We start from the raw sequence: 21797 nt of genomic DNA, 5'->3' as shown, positions 1-21797 counted from the left end.
GACAAATTTCAACAGAAAAAAAAACGAAACCCAGAAACCCCAACAGCATTCATTTCTGTGTGTTTTGTAATAAACTGGAGTATATACAAAAAAAGGGGGAAAATTTTGGGGCAAAAAGGAAGTAAACAGCAGCGCGAACAAATGGCTCGTTTGGCTAACCCTTTCTGTTTGGCTGCCCTGCATTGCTTTTGTTTATAGAAAAGTTTAAATTGTGTCAATTTTTTTTTGGTTTTTGGCTTTTTTGGCACTCGCGCACTGCAGAAAGTTTGGGAAACAAATGAAATGTGGGTAAAAACAATTTCCGAAATCAAGACAAGGACGGCGACTTAGGACCACAAAAAAGTAATGCCAAAAAAAGAGTATATTCTAAGATGTCAGGGGTGAAAGTTGGCATTCCAGTGAAAATTGCGTATTTTCCTATTAATTTCCCAGCGAGACGCTTACGAATTAAATCCCTAAGCGGATAGAATGGCGCATTTTCACCAGGTGGAGCTGGATGTCATAGACACAAAGCTTGCTATCAGCATAGTTTTACTGCTCTTTACGGTTCACTGCGATCCAGTGAAGCGAAAATATTTACTTTTTTGTTGAAATATTGATGACATGGGCGAGATTTACCATTTGAGCACGCACACATACATAAAAGCGAGCAGTGAACTTTGACACTTTTGTACATATATGGTACAAATTCAATCAAAGTGCTCCATTTTATTACTGCATATTAATATTATTCCTTAATATACGATCCAATGAAATGCTTTCATGAGCACCAATTATAATCAAATAACAAAACACTTAGCAAACAATGGTGGCATTAATCAAAAATCAGTTCGATCGATATTATTAACCCTTAAATACATCAAACTTTCGGTAATGAGTGAGGTGCTTCCGTCGATTTCCATCTTCGAAGGGACATAATTTATTGATTTATGTATTCAGTCCATTTGGGAAATTAGGTTTCAATCATTTCCAATTGATTTCTTCGTCGCAATTGAGAAACTTTTCCTGCCAACTTTCAGCAGCAAAATAGTTGAACGAAACAGGCGAAAAGTCTGTTGGTATGGAATGCAAATGCTCGAGATCTCCTAGTGGCTAGCAAAATCCACTGCCAAACTAATTTGTGGCCAAAACTATGTGAGAGGGGAGCGGGGGTGAAGCATGTGCCAAAATAATACAATAGAAACTTGCTTGGGCTTAGTTGAAAAGAAAACTTTCGCTGGCCAAGAAGTTAAAGTGGAGTAAGGGACTGGACTTCTGGACAATTTACGAGCTCTCGTGGGATCGCCAACCGTTTTGGTGACCATGTATGTACATATATATGTATATAGTATGTCAGTTTGGCAATATAAATGACGATAAATTAATTATCGGCCGATCAAGTCATTGTCGCCATTAATTATGGGCTCACGATGCACGGCCCAACGGCCTTTTAATAGTTTTTCACACGCCCACGGGACTCAGGACCTTCGGCAATTAGGATGTGAGGTAGATGGTTGGGTGTGGGGATGGGGATGGAGATGAGGAGCTGAGGAGATGAAATGAAATATGGCGTGAATGGGTCGAGGTTTTATGACAATGCTTGCTGCCTGAATAGCGCGGCAGCATCGTCTGGGCCATGAATTTAATGCGCTGCAACAGTTAATGATTTTATTGGCACTCCAGTCGCAACTTGGCTACATCTTGGGGGAGATCGGGAATGGGGGACAGCGGATTGGTGGTAGAATCCTCGTAAACAGTCGGGCTGAAATTTATGACTTGGCCTTATGAATATAATCAATGTCAAGAGCGACGCCAAGTGCCGTCTGGGGATCGCACTCGCAGCACCCATCGCACCCATTCCCCGCAAGAAATCTGAGTGCCCTGACCAGACGCAGACGAATCCGGATGAGCCGTAAACGAAGTCGGGCAAATCGCCCGCCTGGCTTAAATGGCATTTCAATTTGGCACTTCCGTTTCCGCCACATCCCCCCATTGCTTTCTATTGGCGAAATTCTTTGTCCGTAATGTCCTTGCCAACATTTCAATTGGTTCAACACTGGCTGCTGACTGGGTCACTTCTGCAGGCCCTGCTTCGGATAATCCTCAAACATTTCAGCGTCACAACTTCGAACACTTCGATCCGTTCACCAATAACACTTTACATTTCACTCAAGCGATTTAACTGCTGTTTTCGGGTTCAAAAACTAATTCAACACTTTCGCAGCGGTTCTGGGTGCGCGCGTTCAACCAATTCGTTTGAAAGTCCCAATGTAACTGAAACGGCGTGGGCCAAACACAAATAACACGCTACGCAGATGTAAGCTCACCGGAAGGACTTTAAAGGACGAGCGTTCGGAGCTTTTATTTAAATCGAAAAGTAACTGACGGCAGCGCTATGTGACAAAAGCTCTTTGCTATGCAACGCGCTTAAGCCAAGTCTGGCAGCGCTTGCTTCATATATTTCAGTGAGTCTGGCAGCCCTGTTTTTATCTAATTCAAATGTGTAAGTATCGTTTTGCTGTCAATGGTCAATGCCTTGAATAATTAAACAAATTAAATATTCTCGAGAACTAAAAACTGTTGTCATTCTGCTAACTTTAACAGTAATTACTAAAAATTTGGTGTGGCAAAGTTATCGATGTCTGACAAAAGGTTTGTAATATCGATAGTCGAGTAAACACTTTAGTGTGTTACATCTCTAATTCATAGTTACGCTTGCGCGTTGTAGACACAATTTTAATTACCGATTTAAACACAATTAATAGCTACAAATATGCCTGATAAAGTTACAACAGAGTTATTAACCGTGTGATGATGAGGTAGCACCCAAAGAAGAGTTAGTTATCAACTAAATAGAGGCCTAGAAAAGCGCAACAAAATACGCCTGGCCATTGGTGCGCATGTGTGTGTGCCATTGATTACATAGTTGGCATAGGCGACGCACAGGTGCGAGCGAGAGGGGCATCATCCGAAAAGGGGCGCAACAGAAACCGCATTCCATTTCCAAAATCCAGGTTGCAGCTTCCATCCATGAGAAAGGTGCGTACAAATGTCCAGATGTGGGTTAAGATTGGCTTGTACTCCTCATCACCCGTTTTCTCCACACAGTAAGCGCCATGCACCACCATCATCCGCCTCTGCCCATAACCGGAGCAAGTGGCTCCACAGCCGTGGGAACGGGAGCAGCTGCAGCAGAGGATGCATCACCTGCTGCGAATACTGGGCCCGCCCCCATAAACGCCTCCACCACGCCCTCGGGATCAAACAGCCAGCAGCATCAGCGACGTCGCAAGAAGCGACCCAACTACAACTACAATGGCATCCGCACCGTGGAAGTGCGACGTGGTTACAATGGCTTCGGTTTCACCATTTCCGGGCAGCAACCATGCCGGCTGTCTTGCATCATCAGCAGCTCACCTGCCGAGCAAGCTGGCCTGCGTTCCGGTGACTTCCTCATATCGGTCAACGGTCTAAATGTCTCCAAGTTGCCACACGAAACAGTGGTGCAGCTCATAGGCAACTCCTTTGGCAGCATTCGCATGCAGATCGCCGAGAACTATTATTCCGACAGCTCGGATGAGGAGAACGCCCATGCCACGCTGAGGGGTCAACTGCTGGCAGCCAGTTTGAGGCACAAGCCCAGGTTTCTACACCACAAAGCCAAACTGCACAGACTGCGCAACTCTCCACAAAAGAAGCTAAACCCACCGGAGGCAGTGGAACCGCACAAATCAAAGTCATCACCCGATCACCCTACTTTAAAACCCGTTCTGGAGGATCCGCCTCTGACAGCCAATCTATCCAAAGCAGCGGATGTGGCCAATGTAAGTGCCATGGTGCGAGCTGTGGGCAGTGCTGCACTGGAGTACCGTGTTATTGTTGGCTATCTGGGAACCATCGAGATGCCCAAGCAGATTTCTCATAGTTCCAAGCTGCAGACAGTTCGATCTTGCATTCGAAAACTGAGACAGGAGAAGCGACAGCCCACCATTGTGCTGATGTGCATCACGCCGGACAGCTTGAGCCTGCAGAGCTCCGGCGGCGGAGTGCTGGCCACCTACTCCTCGGCCAGGCTGAACTTCGTGAGCTCCTCGTCGGAGAGCGAGAATCGATTCTTTGGTCTGGTCACTAGCGCCGTGCACAACACACAGATCGAGGAGGAGTACGAGCCGAGTGCTGGCAGCGGAGCAGCTGCTGGACACATCAGTATCTCGCACAGCTGCCATGTCTTCGTCATCGACACCAAGCTGATCGAGCATGCACAGCACTTGCAGCGGGCCCACGAGTTCCGACTGCAGTGCACCCGGGATCCTATATCGAATTTGTGTCTCGAGTTCCCCAACAACTCGGAATATGTGGTGAATCTCGTGCGGAGCATGTATACCATGCGAATTCTGCCGCCGGCAAGTCGAAGTCATCAGGCAGACTATGAGGCGGGTGCCGGAGTCGGCGCAGCTGGAGGAGCAGGAGCAGCTGCTCACTCGCCGCAGCCATCGAACCACAGCGAGATCTCCACCACCACCTCAAATTCGGATTCGGGCATTGGCTTCAACAACGATTGTACGAATATTTCGGATCGCATTCTGGTTGTGGACTTCCTAGCTGCAGGAGCAGGAGCAGCGGCGGCGGCACATGCAGGACCACCAACTTATCCAGCACCTGCTCGTCCACTGGGCATAGTGGGTATCCCCGATAACCGACTGACCGTACGGGCTATGCCCGATCATTCCGCCCTGCTAAGATCGCCGCCATCGAGCTCTTCGCTTCGTCGACCCAATCTCCTGGACAGCTTCAATCTGATCAAGAGTCCCGCCACGAATCTCACATCCACCCGCTCCTGTGATGATGTTCTTAATCTTTTTGTCGACGATTCACCGCGCACTTTGGCTGCCGTGGCCTCCATGGATGACATCTCGCTGCACTCGGCTGCTCCATCGCTCGATGAGGGCCACACGTTTGCCCATCCAGCGTGTGTGCCTCGCAAGATGCGACGATCGCTGGCTCTGGAGACGCCAACCACGCCGCACAAGCTGAGTGCCCAGGTGTTTGGACAACCTGGCTCGAGGCATTCGCTGGGCTTCGAAGCCATCGACAGCGTGCAGTCGTCGGTCGCTGATGCATGTATGGATCAGACCATGGACACGTGGGCCAGCCTGCAGAATCTGCACAAATCGCACAAGGATCGGACGAGCATGTCCGCTTCATCGTCCTCCCACTGCCTTTTAGAAGCTACGAACAGTGAACCTGATTTGGGGGTAAGTGGAACATATCCTTTTCTTTATTCTATATTTATCATGGGTTTTGGGAATGATTGGGATACCTGTAATAGAAACATAAGCACATTTTATATCCAATCGAACCCTCGGCATTTGTGAACCGCTCCTGTGCGCGGGCAGAAATCTTTTTACCTGGACGCCGCTCCAAGTTACCTGCGTTCTCGGAGCTTATCGCCCCACACTCCTGCTCTCTGGGCTCCCAGATAAGGGGCTCTCTCTCTCTAGTGGTCTGGTGGGCCATATATCGGCGTTCCTTTGTCCGCTTACCCGGAGTTTTGGTAGTCACAGTTGGGCTTTGGCAATAGGTGGCCACGGTTCCGCTATCTACGATTCGGGTACGGATTTCGCCGGGTTTTAGTTACTATTTACGGCCAGGCCGTTACACTGCAGCTCCGATCGGCATTATCGCGATTCGGGGATTCGTGCGCGTCATGGGTGATAAGGGCGGAAATCGCAGGCTAAAAATAAAGTGCTCCGAACCCAATGACGTCATGGGCGTAGGTCACGACTGAAGCCGATCACCAGTGGAGCTCCATCCCGAGCGGCTGCCTCCGCCGTCGATTCCTCTGCCTCGAGCTTAATTCAATCTAAAGCAATTAATGGCGTCGACGTCGACTGACCTTTTCGCTCCTCCGATCGCCCCCCTCCACCCAATCCTCCGCAGAATTCACATCGGGTATTCGTAATTTAGTTTGATTTTCGATTTGACAACACGCGATTTTTTGTACGATTTTTGTGCGATTCGGTCGTCCGTTTGCGGCGGTTTCACTTTCGTCTCGCTGTGCAGTGCTGTTCCCTCGTGTATTTGTTTTGCACTAAATACATAGTACATGATGTGGACATATTAAAATGGAAATATAAATAATATAGCCGTCTGCGAAAAAGTTGCTCCATAAAAAGTTCAACGCCAGTTCAAGGAGCTTCGTCAGCAGTTGTGACTGAAATAAATATAAATAAATTCTCATTACGATAAAGCAAGAACAAAAAGCAAAAAGAAAAAAAGGGAAGAAACAACGTGTACAAATTGCAAGTGCAATTGTTTTGCACAGGCAAACAACAAAAGTCATCATCTCGATGCAAAAATGTCATTTCGAGAACTCGTTTGTGGCCTGTACTCCGAGGAGAAGGAGATGGAGGTAAGCTGACAATATGTGATTTGAGGATATATCTCACACTTATCGGTGCCGCCCACTTGATCGATGATGCGCCCTTCTCAAAAAATACAGTGGGATCTAACTCTAATTATGCACAAGTCAGTAATTAGGCATAGGTTTGGTATTGCTCGTGGAATAAATTTACAAACAATATTTACTTAGTTTTATGCCTGACTGAAAGTTGTGTACGATTCACCCCTTTAAATCACGAAATTCTCTATTCCCAGTCGCCCTAAAAAATGACTAAAGCAAATCACTATGTGTCGTTTGGAATTAGTAATCTGCTTGTTTGCTCATTTCAGCACGTTCTTACGCCTTTGATATAGAATGCTCTATTTCTTTTCTCATAGTCGCAATCAGCAAACAGTGCTTCTTTTTGTTTGCCGTTCCATAAAGCTGTGACACCTGGTAAGGTGGTAACTATTATTACCTTGAGTGTGTGTTTGAATTCATGTGCTCTGTTTAAATAGACTGTCTACTATCATAAATTAAGAACATTATACATATAAAGTCTGGCATCTGAAACATCCAAATATTAGCACTTAGATAATCAAATCACACATGTCTTTATCAAAATGTTGATGCAGCACTTAGTAAACTCATCCATCATTTCTCTAACTGATAAAACATTGATGTGTACTTTTGAAATGCTAATGGACGCAAATTACATTAATTTAATTTCGGTAGTTTCTAAGCTACAACAACTCTTGGTTGTATTTTAAAGATTTCGAGGGAACGATAGCCAGCTGGGCACTACTGAGCAAGCATGTCAAGTGCACTTTTGTGACTTATTTTTAAACCATATAGACACGCAATCGGGCACTGGATATATCTAAGTTGGCCGGGTGTTCCAACAGGTTGACTCTGGTCTGACGGCATTTTGGCGGTAAGCCGTGTGGTTTCCCTACGAAAAAGGTGGAGTGGCACATGCCGTCACAGGTGCAAAAGAAAACAACCCTCGTGCTATAGGATGTAGAGGGGGGAAAAAGGAAAGGAGTCGGGGTGACCCGCTAAATGAACGTTACTTTGCTTCCTTCCTGGCCTGGATGGATCGTCATGGGAAGTGAACTCTTGACTCTTGGCAGGTTGATTTCGTTACTATTTTGCTGGGTAATTTAAGTTCCAAGCCACAATTAACCACGATTCGGCCTTTGAATTTGAGTTCTATTACCAAGGCCCAGCGAATTCATAACGTATTTACCAGCTGACGGCTGTGGGAATGGAAAACCTCTGAGCTAGATAGCCAAATGTATCTATCAGATACGTCAGTCGTGTAATTTTCGCTGCAAATTATTGCCTAAAGTTGTTTGCATGTGATCATGGGTCTTATCAGCTTGACTGGCGGCTGGCACTCAATCCCAAATGCCAAAGGCCAAACATACAAATGGAAATGAAAATGACAAACAAAATGTTTATTTTTAAAATGCATATTATTTGGCTGATCCAACAATAACGGACTGTATGTGTGAGCTATTGTTTTTTTGTGCCCCCATATTTTGATAGCAGCGAAAATAAGAGCGTTCCGAAGTACGTCAGAAATGGCAAAATGCCGAATTGCGGCTATTAATAAACACCTTGCGCTCCAGGCACGTAACCTGCCAATTGAATTGACCCAAAGCAGTTGGCCGAAAAAACCCAACCGAGTTCTGGCCTTTAATGGTAATACGATCTTATTACTTGTAAATCTCGTAAAATAGAAAGCTAATAGTTGCTATCCTCTATAAGAAAGATATAATATAATAATGTTATTCTTATTTGGAATTTTATAATGTTTTAACGCATTTCAGCGTGTAAGTAGCTAAGTACCTTTATTGCAGCAGATATATACATAACAATAAATATTGTTTTAAAAGGCCATACATTTTTTGGTCATAAGTCTGAAACGTTTCCACTCGACATGGAATATTCGCTTTCTTCGGCTTTTATGACGTCGTAAACCTTTAATTATTATAATTATAAGCTTACGATTTTAGTTTTAATCGTTCAAATTTTAAGAGTAGGCTCTTAGCATGGTCTGACTCAAAGCTAGACATTGCTAACTTCTACACCATAACTTGTTTTCATAGTCACATCTTTGGGAAAGATGTGTGCTATGATGTGTGCTATGTGTAAAATCGCTATAAAATTGCATTTAGCCAAGTGCAAGTGGAAAACACCTGACTCCGCCGCTCGATTTCCACCCCGATGTTGGTAGTTACTATGTGCTCAGGTTTATGTGACTAACCACCGATCGACAAGAGAACAACAACAACAACAACAACAAATAGCTAGAACGGCGAAAGCGGACGAAACCGCTTGTAAACCGCCCCGCGTTTAAAAAAAAACGCGCGCGCATGCGCTCTCTTTCTCTCGCTCGCTCCCTCGGCGGCGTGCGAACAGCTGCGTTGTTGCTGTTTCACCTGCTTGCTGCCATGGGCAACATGTTGTTGTTGCTTTCGCATTTGAGCCAGGTTAACAGCGACCTAAACGTCGCACATCGTTCAGAAACCCTGAGTCAGTCAACGAGCGCAGTTCATTCGATCACAACGCATTTATTTGGTTACAAAGTGGAAACCAAAACTCAAATTAAAAAAAACTCAATAAGTTTAAAGTTACATTGTAAACTGGGCCAATTAACTGGCACCCGCAATAAAAAAGTGTACGTCGAAGTAAACCGCATTTGATAACTTATAAAAACAGACAACCGGAAATTCCAACTTTATTAATCACTTAATACAACATTTTTTTTTTTTTAATGAAAGACTTAAAAGAAATATCTGTTAATTACCTTGGACCCGAAAACCTATTGATAAATCATTCATCGGCAGCCAAAAATAAAATCTCGCACTGGCATCAAATATTGGCTGAATAAATAAAAACAACCAGTCAATTGAACTTTTGCTTGTGGCCTGTTTTCTGTGTGTTTTTGGCCCCCAAAATAGAATGTGCTAAATAATATACAACTTAAGGGGGGGAAAACACAAAACAAATGGAAAAAAAAAGAAATGTAAATATTTTCTGCGATTCATAATCTCTGCGAATTCCACTGCTTGAAAACATTCCATTTTATTGCCTTGATATGTGTGCAATGTAATCAAACAAATGAAATCCCCAATCGACGTCATAGCTAAAAACCGCGTAGAAACCATTAAGCCGCCTACGAAACGCGCGCAAGTCGCTAGCGACTTCAAATTATGATTGTGCGTGGTATTTCCCCCAAGACATTTTTCCACAATTAATAGCCAGTGGGTGTGCGTTAATGTTTTTATAAACTTTTCTACGAACACTTCAAGAACAAGTAACGGAAAATATGATGGAAAATTAAATTATCCAAATACCAAAGTGTGCAATAAAAAAAAACGCAAAGTTTTATTCAGAATTAATCGCCTGCCGCTCGACTGTTCATCGCAAATTCATCGCCCACGAATTCCTCATTTATTTGCCTTCGGTGTAAACGCACAGGGTAATTCACGCCAAAAATGATTCCACTTAAAAATCGAATACGAGTAGTGAAAAATCCAACAGATCTCCGCCAGCCTTCTGCTTCCACTTAAATGCCAAAAAATTCAAAAAAAATATAGTCAGATGGGGGCCAATATTCCGATTCTGACCTATTCAATGGAATAGCCCCAGACAGCTTTGCAGATTTATTACACAGCCCGTGATTCCTGCGGAATTTCCCCGAAATTTCGCCAAAAGGCGATCATTATAATCACTGATCACCATGGCGAAGCATTCCGCTCTCAGCTCCAAATGATGTCACATGAACAATGAAACGCAGTACGCGAAATCACTTTGATCTATTGTCGTCACTGGAAATCCATTCGAATTCACTTAGTCACGCGTTATTTTTCTATGGAACATATGATGGCTTTCCAAGTCAGGCGATGCAGCCCAAATCAAGATTAGAACCTTATTCATTCATGAAAATATGTATAAATTGCTTTACCAATCGAAATTCACTTGTATGCGACAGCTTGAAAGTTCTAGGAACACCTTATTACCATTTATTATTGCTCTGGATTCCATTTTGAACTGGAATCGAAGTGTTCCCTCAGGAACTTCAAAAGATTAGAGTGGTCACGACGATACTCGTGTGTCTTTGCTGATACATATATTTTTTTAGCCATTTGGGTCAGAGCTATTAAGTTCTTGGCTCATATTGCGCAGTCACACTTTTCTTTCTGCTGTTTACACGGGAATTTCGAAGCTATTTTGATACCCGAATATTGATAAGGAGGCTTGTTGTTGACTTTAGTCAGGTTAGTATCGCCAGATGCCTGATAGAGGAAGGCACGTAAAGAGTGCTCTTTGTGGGCGCCACATAAGTTGTGTTCTATATATTCGGGCCATAAACATAATAAAAACATTTTTCTTTCTTTATAACTTTTGTTTGGATTATAAGGTTCGAAGTATAGTAGTCTATATAAACGCACACTCTTCGATTGCGTAAACCCACTGGCATCTCCTTATGGGCCCACATGGGTGACGCACCCACCACTACTGGATCCACTGGATTCACAGCCAGATACATACATCGACCAGTGACAATTTCCGTCAGTCTTTAGGTATTCCACATGCGAATCGCACGTCTGAAGAAAGCAGTAAACAGCGTGGAGAGTCCATAAAAAAAGTGCTTACTCAACATTTGAAGAAGTCGCATGTCTGCGGTCGGTCTCGAGGGCGCAGGCGTCCCAGAGAGCTACGTACGTTCTCGAAATTTGCATAGCTTTTCCCCACTTGCGTGAAAAGTTTACCTTTGGCGGCTGGCCAGTTGGCCGGGGAAATTCAGTCGTACGCGAACAGTCGAGCAGCGCGAACGTGGCTAAAATCGAAACAATTTGGGAGTACCATCTCCCTACCCCCACCCACAAAAAGAAAAACTTTGCGTTTTAATTGCCACAAGCTTTTAAAGTGCAAGTAATAATCAAATTGAATTGCACCCATTTAGGCAAGTGCGCGTCATGAACAATACAAACACCCCTCGAGGCAGTTGCTCCAGAATACCCATCGCAAGGAACCAGGATAGCATCGCCAGCATGGTGGAGCGGTTTGTCCAGTCGCTGAGCCAACTGAATGATTCCGGCACCTTTGACAGCAGCTTCGAGATCAAGAGGATTCATCCTGGATCCTCGGCAGGTTCCACGCCGAAACATGTCAGGCATCGCTGCCTCACGGAGCTAGATCGCGAACAGTTGACCCGGTTTGTGCAGGACTTCGAGGAGCGACAGGCCAGCACACCGAAGGTCAAGTCCAAGATTAGCTCACCGTACATATGCCGCAAGGCCAAGGAGTTCTATCAAAGTGCCAGTGGCAGACGCAGTGCCTCACCGCAAATAACAATGCCACCGGAGACCGTGCAGGAGGAGCAAGCGTTGGTGAATCCATTGCCCAGGAAATGCGCAGAGGCAGAGGACCTGATGCCACCACCCATGGCCATGGCACGTGTCCAGGCGGAGCGCCGTAGTTGCCGCAGTGCCTCCCGCGTGCTGCAGTTCTTCAGTTCGGCCACCAAAAGACGGAGTGGCAGCCGGAAACTGAGTGAGCCAGAGGTGGAGGATAACCGCGCCGATTCCCCAGTGCTGATCAGAGTGACCAGGGATCGGGTGGAGGAGCAACTGGGCTGTAGTCCACTGGCAACATCTGGCGGAGAAGTACCCACCAGCTCCGAGGATGAGGAGGAGCACGATGACGGCATCAGCTCGGCCAGCTCCAATCTCACTTCGCAGTCGGGCAGCTCCAATAGCCGCAATCTCTCCCCGGACTCCTCCTTCGAGATGCACGCTCCACTCCTGCCCAGCTTCAAGGTCACGCCGCCACGGGCAGTTTGTCGGGTGGGAAAGAATGCCGCCTGCGAGTTTGCTCGCTTTCTGCGCGGCTCCTTTCACTCCAAGCGCGCATCGGTGACCACGCTGCGCAGATCCCTCAGCGATCCGGATGCAGTGCAGCAGATGGACTTCAGCAAGCCGCCGCCGCTGCGCGACACCACCAACGTCATGCGAGTGAGTCACTTCTAGATTCCATTCACATCCCAAGTGGGATTAATCGCCTGGGAGTACACTCAACAATATTTACGAAATTATTAAAATCTATTATCTAAGCGTCAATAATAAGACTGCAATTCAAGTAGTTGGTCAAGACTGAATAGATAAGATAAAAGCAATTTTGAATGCCTATTTTACTACACTTAAGTTTAGATATAAAATATATTCAAAAAATTCCAACTTTATTTCAATTTATACATTTTCAATATCGATAAGAACAAAAATGGTGTCAAAAGTAAACGATTTTAGAATACCCATTAAAAAATGAAAATTAAAATACATTTTTATTTCACGAGAATCCTATTATTTTTGTTGAGTGTACTTCGCCAGCTGGTGCCAATGTGATTCGCCTCGTTTCGTTTCGATTCGATTCCGTTCCGATATGATTTTAGTTCCAAATTTGTTTACGCCAAAAACTCTTCATAATTTTTTCACTGGAAGCTGTTTATTTACGCCCGAGTCGTCGTCAATCAATGGCCATTAATGCGTGTCCGTAAAATCCGTTGATGGTTGTCCGTATGGCGGCACCTGGCTTCCAGCGAATCCCCCCAGCCAAAGAGTGATCCCCGAATGATCTTTGAACCCGTCAGTTTTGTGGTGTTTACCCTGCGTTGCATTCTATATGTACGCCAAATTGGATTACGCCATTTAGTAATAGTTTATTGGCCTATATAAATAAGTTGTTTGTAATGCCACAAATCGATCAGCATTAAATTCTGCGCAGATTCAGGGTTGGAAATAAGGAAGAGAATTCAAGACGTAGAATCAATAGATGTATAGGTGGGATTTTATATTTTAGTTCTTTGGTTAATTTTTGATATACGAGGTAATAATAATCTTAATTGTTCGTGGTTTGAAGTGATTAGATTCACTTTTACTGCCTAGATTTCCCCTTTAGGAAGTACTTTTCCCATGTGTATGCAATGTGTCACCTCAAGCGAAGATGTCCCCATCTAATTCCAAATCGGGCCAACGATTGCCAGCCATAATGACTTTCTAATTATCACATTTGCATGGGCGTCGCGTGCCGCATTTCACTTTTCAATGGTGCTCATGGGTCATCACTTGGTACCTCGGTTGCCAAGTGGGGAAATAGCCCACGCCGATATTAACCATTTCCATTGATCAATAAAGAAATTAAGTAAATATTCCCATCGCATTGCCCACACTTTCGTACGCATAAAAGTCGTTAATCGCCGTCTGCTGGGCATTGTAAAAATTCCATCCACATACGATTCCTGTACTTAACTTTTAAATACATATTGTATATGTATCTTCCGCCTGGAGTTTTCTGAACAGAACGCATATGACCCGCATTATCTTCCATAAAATTAACGCAAACAAAAAGAAGCAGGAAAAACAAGCAGCATGCCGGATATTTAATTTAATGTGCACAATTGTTCAAAAAAGTGATACAGGCGAACCTACCGTAACTGGAAAATTTGAATCAATTGAAAATGGAAAAATAAATAAACTTACTTTCCAGTTTTTAATTTTTATTTTCGGTGTATACACACCTATTCACAAAATTAATTTAGTTTCTTTGAAAATTTAAATAAATATCAATTTCTATAAAATTGAAAAATGTTCATTTAGAAGCTTCACTGTAATTCACAAATGTAAAACGATGCTTGTTGTTGCAATTGAGGATTTGGGAACGGAACAGATGGGATTGGCTGGAATTGGCTCATTCACGCACAAAAACGCAGATGAAAACCAGAGCGAAGTGCGTAAAATGCGGAAAATTATAGTTCCCTTTATTTTTTTGCCCACTGGCCATTAGCTAAACAAATCATAAATAACTGTGAAATTATAGACAAAAAACGCACAAGCGGCGAAAAGGAAAAATGAAATAATTTTCCAGGGCTCACATGATCTGGAAATTGAACGCTGATGGGGGGTCGACTTCCACGCGTTCATTTTCGGCTCCGCAGCCCCCCTCACCTCCTTCGTTGATCCTCACTTTTGTATATCTGCAAATTGCTTAATTTATCAACCAAATGCACAACAACAAAGCAGCGGCCGCCCGCATTCCAGTTGCCTTTGCTTGGCATTTTAATTATTCCAATTGTTGTCTGGGGCTCTCTTTGTTTAGACCACTGGAAGGATGGAAAGGTGGAAGGGGGTGGGATCGGATCGCTTAATTTATTTGCCAGCGTGTTTTGGCTATTTTTAGAGCAATTTATTTACTCGTCGGCATGTTTTTCGCAAAACTACAAATGTGGTTGCCTCATTAAGCATTGCATACTTAAATGGGCATTACATATATGCCGTGTAAAATGCGGCCAAAATGCGCTAAGCAACTTAATTAATTGGCCAAAAGGCTAAAAAAGCCACATTTAATTAAGGGAAATCAACAAAAATGTGCGTCACTTGGGGCGTGCGACAGAGACAGACTGAGAGCGAGCACACCCACTACAAGCTGTGCAAACTTGTATGTATGTCGTGTGCGATTCATTCATAAGCAGCAAAGCAAACAACAAAAGCAATTTCCAGCAGCCGGTGTCAGGCAAATAGGCAAAAGCAATAACAATACTAACAACAAAGAGCAACGTACGAAGCAGCCACCAAAAAAGAAAAAGAAACAACAAAAGGCATTCTCATTCCCATTGAAAATGAGTAAGCAGTTGAATTCGAATTTCGAAATCCAGTTTTTGTTGCCTCCCCTAAACTGTTAAAGCAGCTGTTCAAAAGATCACTCTCTTTGGCGCTCTCTCTTTCTCGCTGAAAAGATATTTAAAATATAAGATTTGCAATTTTATCTTAGCACTAACTTCACTGTGCATTCATTGCAATTAAAATTGTACATAACTTCCGATCGAGGTAGTTAATATTAATTAATAATATTTTCTCTATCACTCAGTCTCTCTCTCTGCACTCTCCTTAACATTCAGCTCTTAACATTTCTGTTGCTGCAATCTCGAAACTTAACATTGCTGCCAGTTAAACCTCGACAACTTCACAGATACTTTTGCGTTTGAATCGACGGGTTCGCGGCTCTCGGCGCGGCTTCCATTTTTCCGAAAGATACAAGTACTTCCAAGTGAAATAAAGCAATTACATAAAGTCCAAAGAGTGCAGTGCAGTGCCGCGTTGTGAATTCCAGTGCGAAAGTGTAGAAAAAGCCAATTGACAAAAGCGTCACGTTTTCGCTTTCTGCCATTGTATTGCCCACGCACTCACACCAGCACACACACCTTGTCACCTGGAATACCGCAAAATTTTTAAAGAAATTCAGTCGTAAAGCCGCCATAGCATAAGAAATCCAGAGAATCCGAAGGTTCGTTCTGGTTTATCAACGCCTATGGTTAGTTGATCATTTGCAATTCTAACGAGTCTCGCTGTCTCTATTTCTATTCCTCTTCCCCTATCTCCCCCTCTTTCTCCGCATGAGCCACCCCCAATCCGCCCTCTTTTCGCTTTATTTTGAAACGCAGGCCTTTCGCCAGATAAGATTCGTTTTCATTGTTGGCTTTATAGGGAGTGTGGAGTACACTCACGAATACAATAGGGTTCATAAATATATTACCACTTTACCTCTTTGTACTCCTATTAAGTCTAATTTGGATAAATATTTACAATTTCCTTATAACAATTTAAAGAACAGATGAGGCAACTTATGGCATCCATTCTTAAAAGTTCAAAGCGTAGTTCCTTTAGCAATTAGTTTCTCAATAAATAAGATATTTCCATGATATTTCAAAAGATACCGCATACATTCGTACATTCATGCTATTTATTGATGACATCTGGATGGGCCATTAATTTGACCGCAGCTGTATGCATGCAAATAATACTTATGATTTGTCATAAATTCCCAGAATTTCTGGCACACTTCGGGGAACTTCTAGACACCGTCAAATATTTGATTTCTTCAAAGGGACCCCCAAAACGCAGTTCGTCATACGTGATAACTTATTTGCCCGCCCTGTTTATTATCGCCCGAATAGTATTTCCAATGAACCAATATGCGTGATATTTGCTTGAAACATCTGGTGGGGTGCCACATACAACGAGTGTGGGTTCCTCGAACGAGACTACGTGATATTCTCAAGTGTCTGTAGTTCCGAGATTACGAACGACGGTATGGCTTTAGGCCCCAAAGAAACCCTTCGATGGATCTCAATTTTCCATCATGTCCAGCAGACCATTGCGGTTGATCGATCCAACGGCTCTCCAAACTCCAATTACCGACGCCCTGCTAATTAAGTGCCACCCCAGAAGGCGACAGGTTGTTGCAGAGTTGCGGATCGCGAATGGGATCGGGTGTGCATATGTATAGAGAAATTATATTGTGGCCAGCCACCAACGAGGAGTGGTAACCCGAGCCGAAAGCCATTGCGGATAATTCACTCGTGGGACTTTGTTTGTCTTCAGCCGTTGAAATGCAAACTCAGCCCAATGACTTGGCACTCGTTTTTCAAGAGAGCGATATAAAGATGAAGCCAAGCTGGAGAGTTGAACCGAGTCTATAAGTGCACTGCGAGAAAATTGCGGCCACTTATATAATTATTATTATTATTATTAATATATTATGTCATGCAAAGCATATTAATTATACCAGAGCAAGCATTAGAGGTATAAAGAGTAATTCAATTGATTGAAAAATTCTCTCAGTGTCCAATGATGAGTTTAATATGTGGAGACAGCCCGCGAGAGGGATGGCCATGTAAATGGGAATGTGGATGTGAACGTACCCACCATGGCGGCACCGGAAAATGTCCAAGTCAGTGTCCACTGAAGCGGAGCAATATGCTCCGGTCCGCCCCCTCCCTTTTTTGACCAGTGAACGGAACGGAATGGAGATTGCAAGTGTTGTTTCGTGTTTCTTTCGGTGTATTTTGTATATTTGCTGTGGGATTTCTTAGTGGGTCCCAACCACTAATTGCTGCCCATTCTTGCACGAATCACTGTTGCTAAATTCGGTTGGCTCGTCTTTGTTTCCATTCGATTTCGCATTTTGCAGCTCAAAGTCGACAATCTGTGAATTAGCCGTCGTTTATTTATTTTAATTGTTTTCTTTGGCAAATTGCTCACTTCCTACTTAGCGACGTCAAAGCCTCTACACACCCATCAGCCCCCTTTTAGTAGTCGCCTATTGTTTGGCAATCAGCGTTGATTTATGCTCCTCTCTGAGCTTTTGCCCGCTGAATCTGAATCTGTCAGCTTGTTTTCTCGAATTTCAGGCCCCATTTCAAGAAAAAAAAAAATAACAAAATCAAACTCAAGTGCAGCTTAAGTAGTTTAAGTGCCGTTTTTCGAGTTTTGACCCATATACTTTATTCGATAAAGCCATATCTTTTCTGCATTGTATATACATGTACATATACATTTATGAGTTATGGCGTCACAAGAGTTGTTTCTTGATATGATGAAATTGCAATGAATATGCAATAATATCGTATTTGTAAAAATATACGTAAGAATATTGATAGGAGTTTTTCCCTTGACAACACAAAAGCCATTTCATCTCAATCTGCACAATTGGTAGCGTGTGTCGAACCAATTTACAAATTGTATAAACGAGCTTGCCCAGCTCGATACAAATTGGTTTCTATTAATGAACAAAAATGAACAACAATTGCTTTTCCCCTTTTAAGATCGAACTGTGAGAGAGCAAAATTGAAACCAACCGGAAATGTTGAAAATTTCTCTTTTATCTTTAACAATCAGCGTTAGTCGACAAAACAAATGTTGCGTTGTATGTATCTTTTTTGAGTTTAGCTGGGAGTGAGTTATGGTTTCTGCGAAACTCGAGATCTGAATAGAATGATGGGCTTAGGAGTGGAATTCATTAATCTCTCGCCATAAGGGGATGGCGCACAAAAGCTGTCGTTAAACGAAAAGTCGGTGGGAAATGCACAAATACAATGACCACTATGCGGCGACTAGATATTCCCGGTCTGCCTGCTTGAGCAGCGATTATCGTAGCGCTCCAAGTGCAGTAAGTAGATGGAATGGGCACCATACCACCATCATCATCATCATCATCAGCAGCAGCAGCATAGGGAGGAATCCGACTCGAAGCAACTCGCATGGAACCACTCCAGAATTTCTTAACATACAATTGGAAAAGATAGTTTTCGGAGGGGCACCAGCAACACGATGCGTCACACAAACAAATTTATGAGTTGATTTGAGGAGTTCAAAAGTTTATCGTGCCCGTCTGACCATGATAATGACAGTCTCCTCTGGATGCCCGCAATTTGTACTTGTGAATGGGCCATGAATCGATGTCTTCTTTGTACTTCCTTGCTACAAGTTTAATTGAAAACTAAAGGGTTGCATGAATATGCTATTTTCTATCTTAATTTTACACAACTCCACAGACTGCCCACATTTCATCTAATAAACAAGCAAAGGGACTAAAAGGCACAAAAGTTTAGTTTCTGTCAGTTTAAGTCCATCATTACACATCGCTATAATTCCTTATCTTTTTGTGACTCTTTCAGAACCGCGCTCTGCCCGCCAATGCCTCGCCCTTCCGCCGAGCCTGGGGACAGTCTTCCTTCCGCACACCCCGCTCTGACAAGGTGGCCAAAGAGCAGCAGCAGCTAGGACAGTCGTCGCCCGTGAGACGCACTGCCTCGATGAATGCCTCCGACAACGATATGTACATCAAGACGCTAATGCTGGACTCGGATCTGAAGTCGTCGCGCAGCCAGCACCAGCTCAGTCTGCTGCAGGTACCCAAGGTACTGACCACGCCTGCACCACCCTCCGCCATTACCGCGTCCGTTGCTGCAGAGGATGCGGCCCAAGACCACGGCTGTCCCAGCAGTTGGGCCGGCTCCTTTGAACGGATGCTGCAGGATGCCGCCGGCATGCAGACGTTCTCGGAGTTTCTCAAGAAGGAGTTCTCCGCGGAAAACATCTACTTCTGGACCGCCTGCGAACGTTATCGTCTGCTGGAATCTGAGGCGGATCGAGTGGCTCAGGCCCGCGAGATCTTTGGCAAGCATTTGGCCAACAGCAGCAGTGATCCCGTCAACGTGGACTCGCAGGCACGCAGCCTTACGGAGGAGAAGCTGGCCGGTGCCGCTCCGGACATCTTTGCGCCGGCACAGAAGCAGATTTTCAACCTGATGAAGTTTGATAGCTATCAGCGTTTCATTCGTTCGGACTTGTACAAAAGCTGCGTGGAGGCGGAGCAGAAGAACCAGCCACTGCCTTACAGCGGATTGGATCTGGACGAGCTGCTGAAGACAAATTTTCACTTAGGTGCCTTCTCCAAGGTGAGTAATTCAAGCATGTATAACTCCATTCCTTACTAAGACGAACCTATAATCCAACAGCTCAAAAAATCGGCTAGCAATGCTGAGGATAGAAGACGAAAAAGTCTGCTTCCCTGGCACAGAAAGACGCGGAGTAAGTCCCGCGATCGCACCGAGATAATGGCTGACCTGCAGAACGCGCTGATGCCGGCGCCACCAGTACCACAACCTGCCCCGCTCACCAGTGCCTCACTCAAGCTTGTCTGCGGACAGAATTCCTTGAGTGATCTGCACAGCTCTAGGTCATCTTTGTCCTCGTTTGATGCGGGCACAGGCACTGGCGGACAAGGAGCCAGTACGGAGAGCGTGTATTCGTTGTGCCGGGTGATCCTCACCGATGGAGCCACCACCATAGTGCAGACAAGACCTGGAGAAACAGTGGGAGAACTGGTCGAACGATTGCTGGAAAAGAGGAACCTTGTGTATCCCTACTATGACATAGTGTTCCAGGGCAGCACCAAGTCGATCGATGTGCAGCAGCCATCGCAAATCCTGGCCGGTAAGGAGGTGGTAATCGAGCGCCGTGTGGCTTTCAAGCTGGACCTGCCCGATCCGAAGGTGATCTCGGTGAAGAGTAAGCCCAAGAAGCAACTGCACGAGGTGATCCGACCAATACTCAGCAAGTACAACTACAAGATGGAGCAGGTGCGGGTGATCATGAGGGATACTCAAGCGCCAATCGACCTCAATCAGCCGGTTACCATGGCCGATGGCCAGCGACTGCGCATCGTGATGCTGGATTCGGATTTTCAGGTAGGCGGCGGCAGTAGCATGCCGCCGAAGCAAAGCAAACCTATGAAGCCACTGCCGCAGGGTCAGTTGGATGAGCTAACGAACAAGGTGTTCAACGAGCTGCTGGCCAGCAAGGCTGATGCAGCGGCCAGCGAGAAGTCGCGGCCCGTTGATCTGTGCTCCATGAAGTCCCACGAGGCGCCCTCGGAGACATCATCGCTCTTTGAACGCATGCGGCGTCAGCAGCGCGATGGCGGCAACATTCCGGCTAGCAAGCTGCCCAAGCTCAAGAAAAAGTCCACTAGCAGCAGCCAACAATCCGAGGAGGCAGCGACGACTCAAGCAGTCGCGGATCCCAAGAAGCCAATTATAGCCAAGCTAAAAGCGGGTGTGAAGCTGCAGGTGACGGAGCGAGTAGCCGAGCACCAAGGTGGGTAGCCTTGACGTGCCTCCCCCAAAGAATGCCAAACTAACTTATTACTTATCCAATTTGCAGATGAACTACTCGAGGGCCTAAAGCGAGCACAGCTGGCACGACTGGAGGATCAGCGTGGCACCGAAATTAACTTCGACTTGCCTGATTTCCTGAAAAACAAGGAGAATCTCAGCGCAGCTGTATCAAAGCTGCGCAAGGTGCGCGCCAGCTTGAGTCCCGTGAGCAAGGTACCCGCCACGCCCACGGAAATTCCACAGCCGGCGCCACGTCTCTCTATCACACGTAGCCAACAGCCGGTGTCGCCCATGAAGGTGGACCAGGAGCCAGAGACTGACTTGCCTGCCGCGACGCAGGATCAAACGGAATTCGCAAAAGCGCCGCCACCGCTGCCGCCCAAGCCAAAGGTGCTGCCCATCAAGCCTTCCAATTGGGGCGTGGCTCAGCCGACGGGCAACTATTGCAACAAGTTCTCCCCCAGCAAACAGGTGCCAACATCACCCAAAGAAGCCTCCAAACCTGGAACGTTTGCGAGCAAAATACCACTGGATCTGGGACGAAAGTCTCTGGAGGAGGCGGGCTCGCGGTGTGCTTACCTCGACGAGCCCAGCAGCAGCTTTGTGTGATATAAGTGCGCCCACGTACTTGAAATGGCTTTACTGATCTTGCTTGTATATATATGTGCACTATTTATTTATTCTTTATATCCTCTTCCCTATTCTCTAAATGTCCAAACAATCCATGACGAGCTTTTGTATGTTATCTACTGAGTGATCGCCTGTATTTATAATAACTAGCAACAATAAGCATTAGCTTTACTACATTTTGAATAAAAATATCCAAGTAATAAGTTGTATACGTAATGTTGAATAACATATGTTCCATATGTTCCGCTTTAAATTTCATCTTTTCCATTTTCGATTCAA

At 44.9% G+C, this 21797-nt stretch overlaps 1 protein-coding gene across 5 annotated transcripts; it reads left to right on the top strand.

The window, feature by feature from the left end:
- Positions 1 to 2674: 2674 nt before the first annotated feature.
- Positions 2675 to 21727, top strand: LOC117142452 (regulator of G-protein signaling loco). 5 transcript variants are annotated; one of them, XM_033306422.1, is made up of 5 exons: positions 2675 to 3018; positions 3088 to 5234; positions 18885 to 19667; positions 19728 to 20868; positions 20935 to 21727. In XM_033306422.1, the coding sequence occupies exons 2-5, from the start codon at positions 3096 to 3098 to the stop codon at positions 21495 to 21497; spliced, it is 4626 nt and encodes a 1541-aa protein (XP_033162313.1). In that variant the 5' UTR covers positions 2675 to 3018; positions 3088 to 3095; the 3' UTR covers positions 21498 to 21727. The 5 variants fall into 5 exon arrangements, with proteins under 5 accessions (XP_033162313.1, XP_033162316.1, XP_033162314.1 ...); XM_033306423.1 differs by lacking the exons at positions 2675 to 3018; positions 3088 to 5234 and adding exons at positions 8918 to 9047; positions 11340 to 12390; XM_033306425.1 differs by lacking the exons at positions 2675 to 3018; positions 3088 to 5234 and adding an exon at positions 6265 to 6391.
- The last annotated feature ends 70 nt before the right edge of the window (positions 21728 to 21797 follow it).

This window comes from Drosophila mauritiana, chromosome 3R (assembly GCF_004382145.1).
Source record: "Drosophila mauritiana strain mau12 chromosome 3R, ASM438214v1, whole genome shotgun sequence".
In the NCBI taxonomy this organism is placed as follows: Eukaryota; Metazoa; Arthropoda; class Insecta; order Diptera; family Drosophilidae; genus Drosophila; species Drosophila mauritiana.
Note: the sequence above shows the minus strand (reverse complement) of the source record. Positions and strands in the feature narration are given on the sequence as shown.

Bases quoted from the DNA above. Each gene is read 5' to 3' on its own strand.
- LOC117142452 (XM_033306422.1), top strand. From the start codon at position 3,096: ATGCACCACCATCATCCGCCTCTGCCCATAACCGGAGCAAGTGGCTCC. The intron at 19,668-19,727 runs GTGAGTAATTCA...ATAATCCAACAG, and splicing joins ACTTAGGTGCCTTCTCCAAG to CTCAAAAAATCGGCTAGCAA. The intron at 20,869-20,934 runs GTGGGTAGCCTT...TCCAATTTGCAG, and splicing joins GCGAGTAGCCGAGCACCAAG to ATGAACTACTCGAGGGCCTA.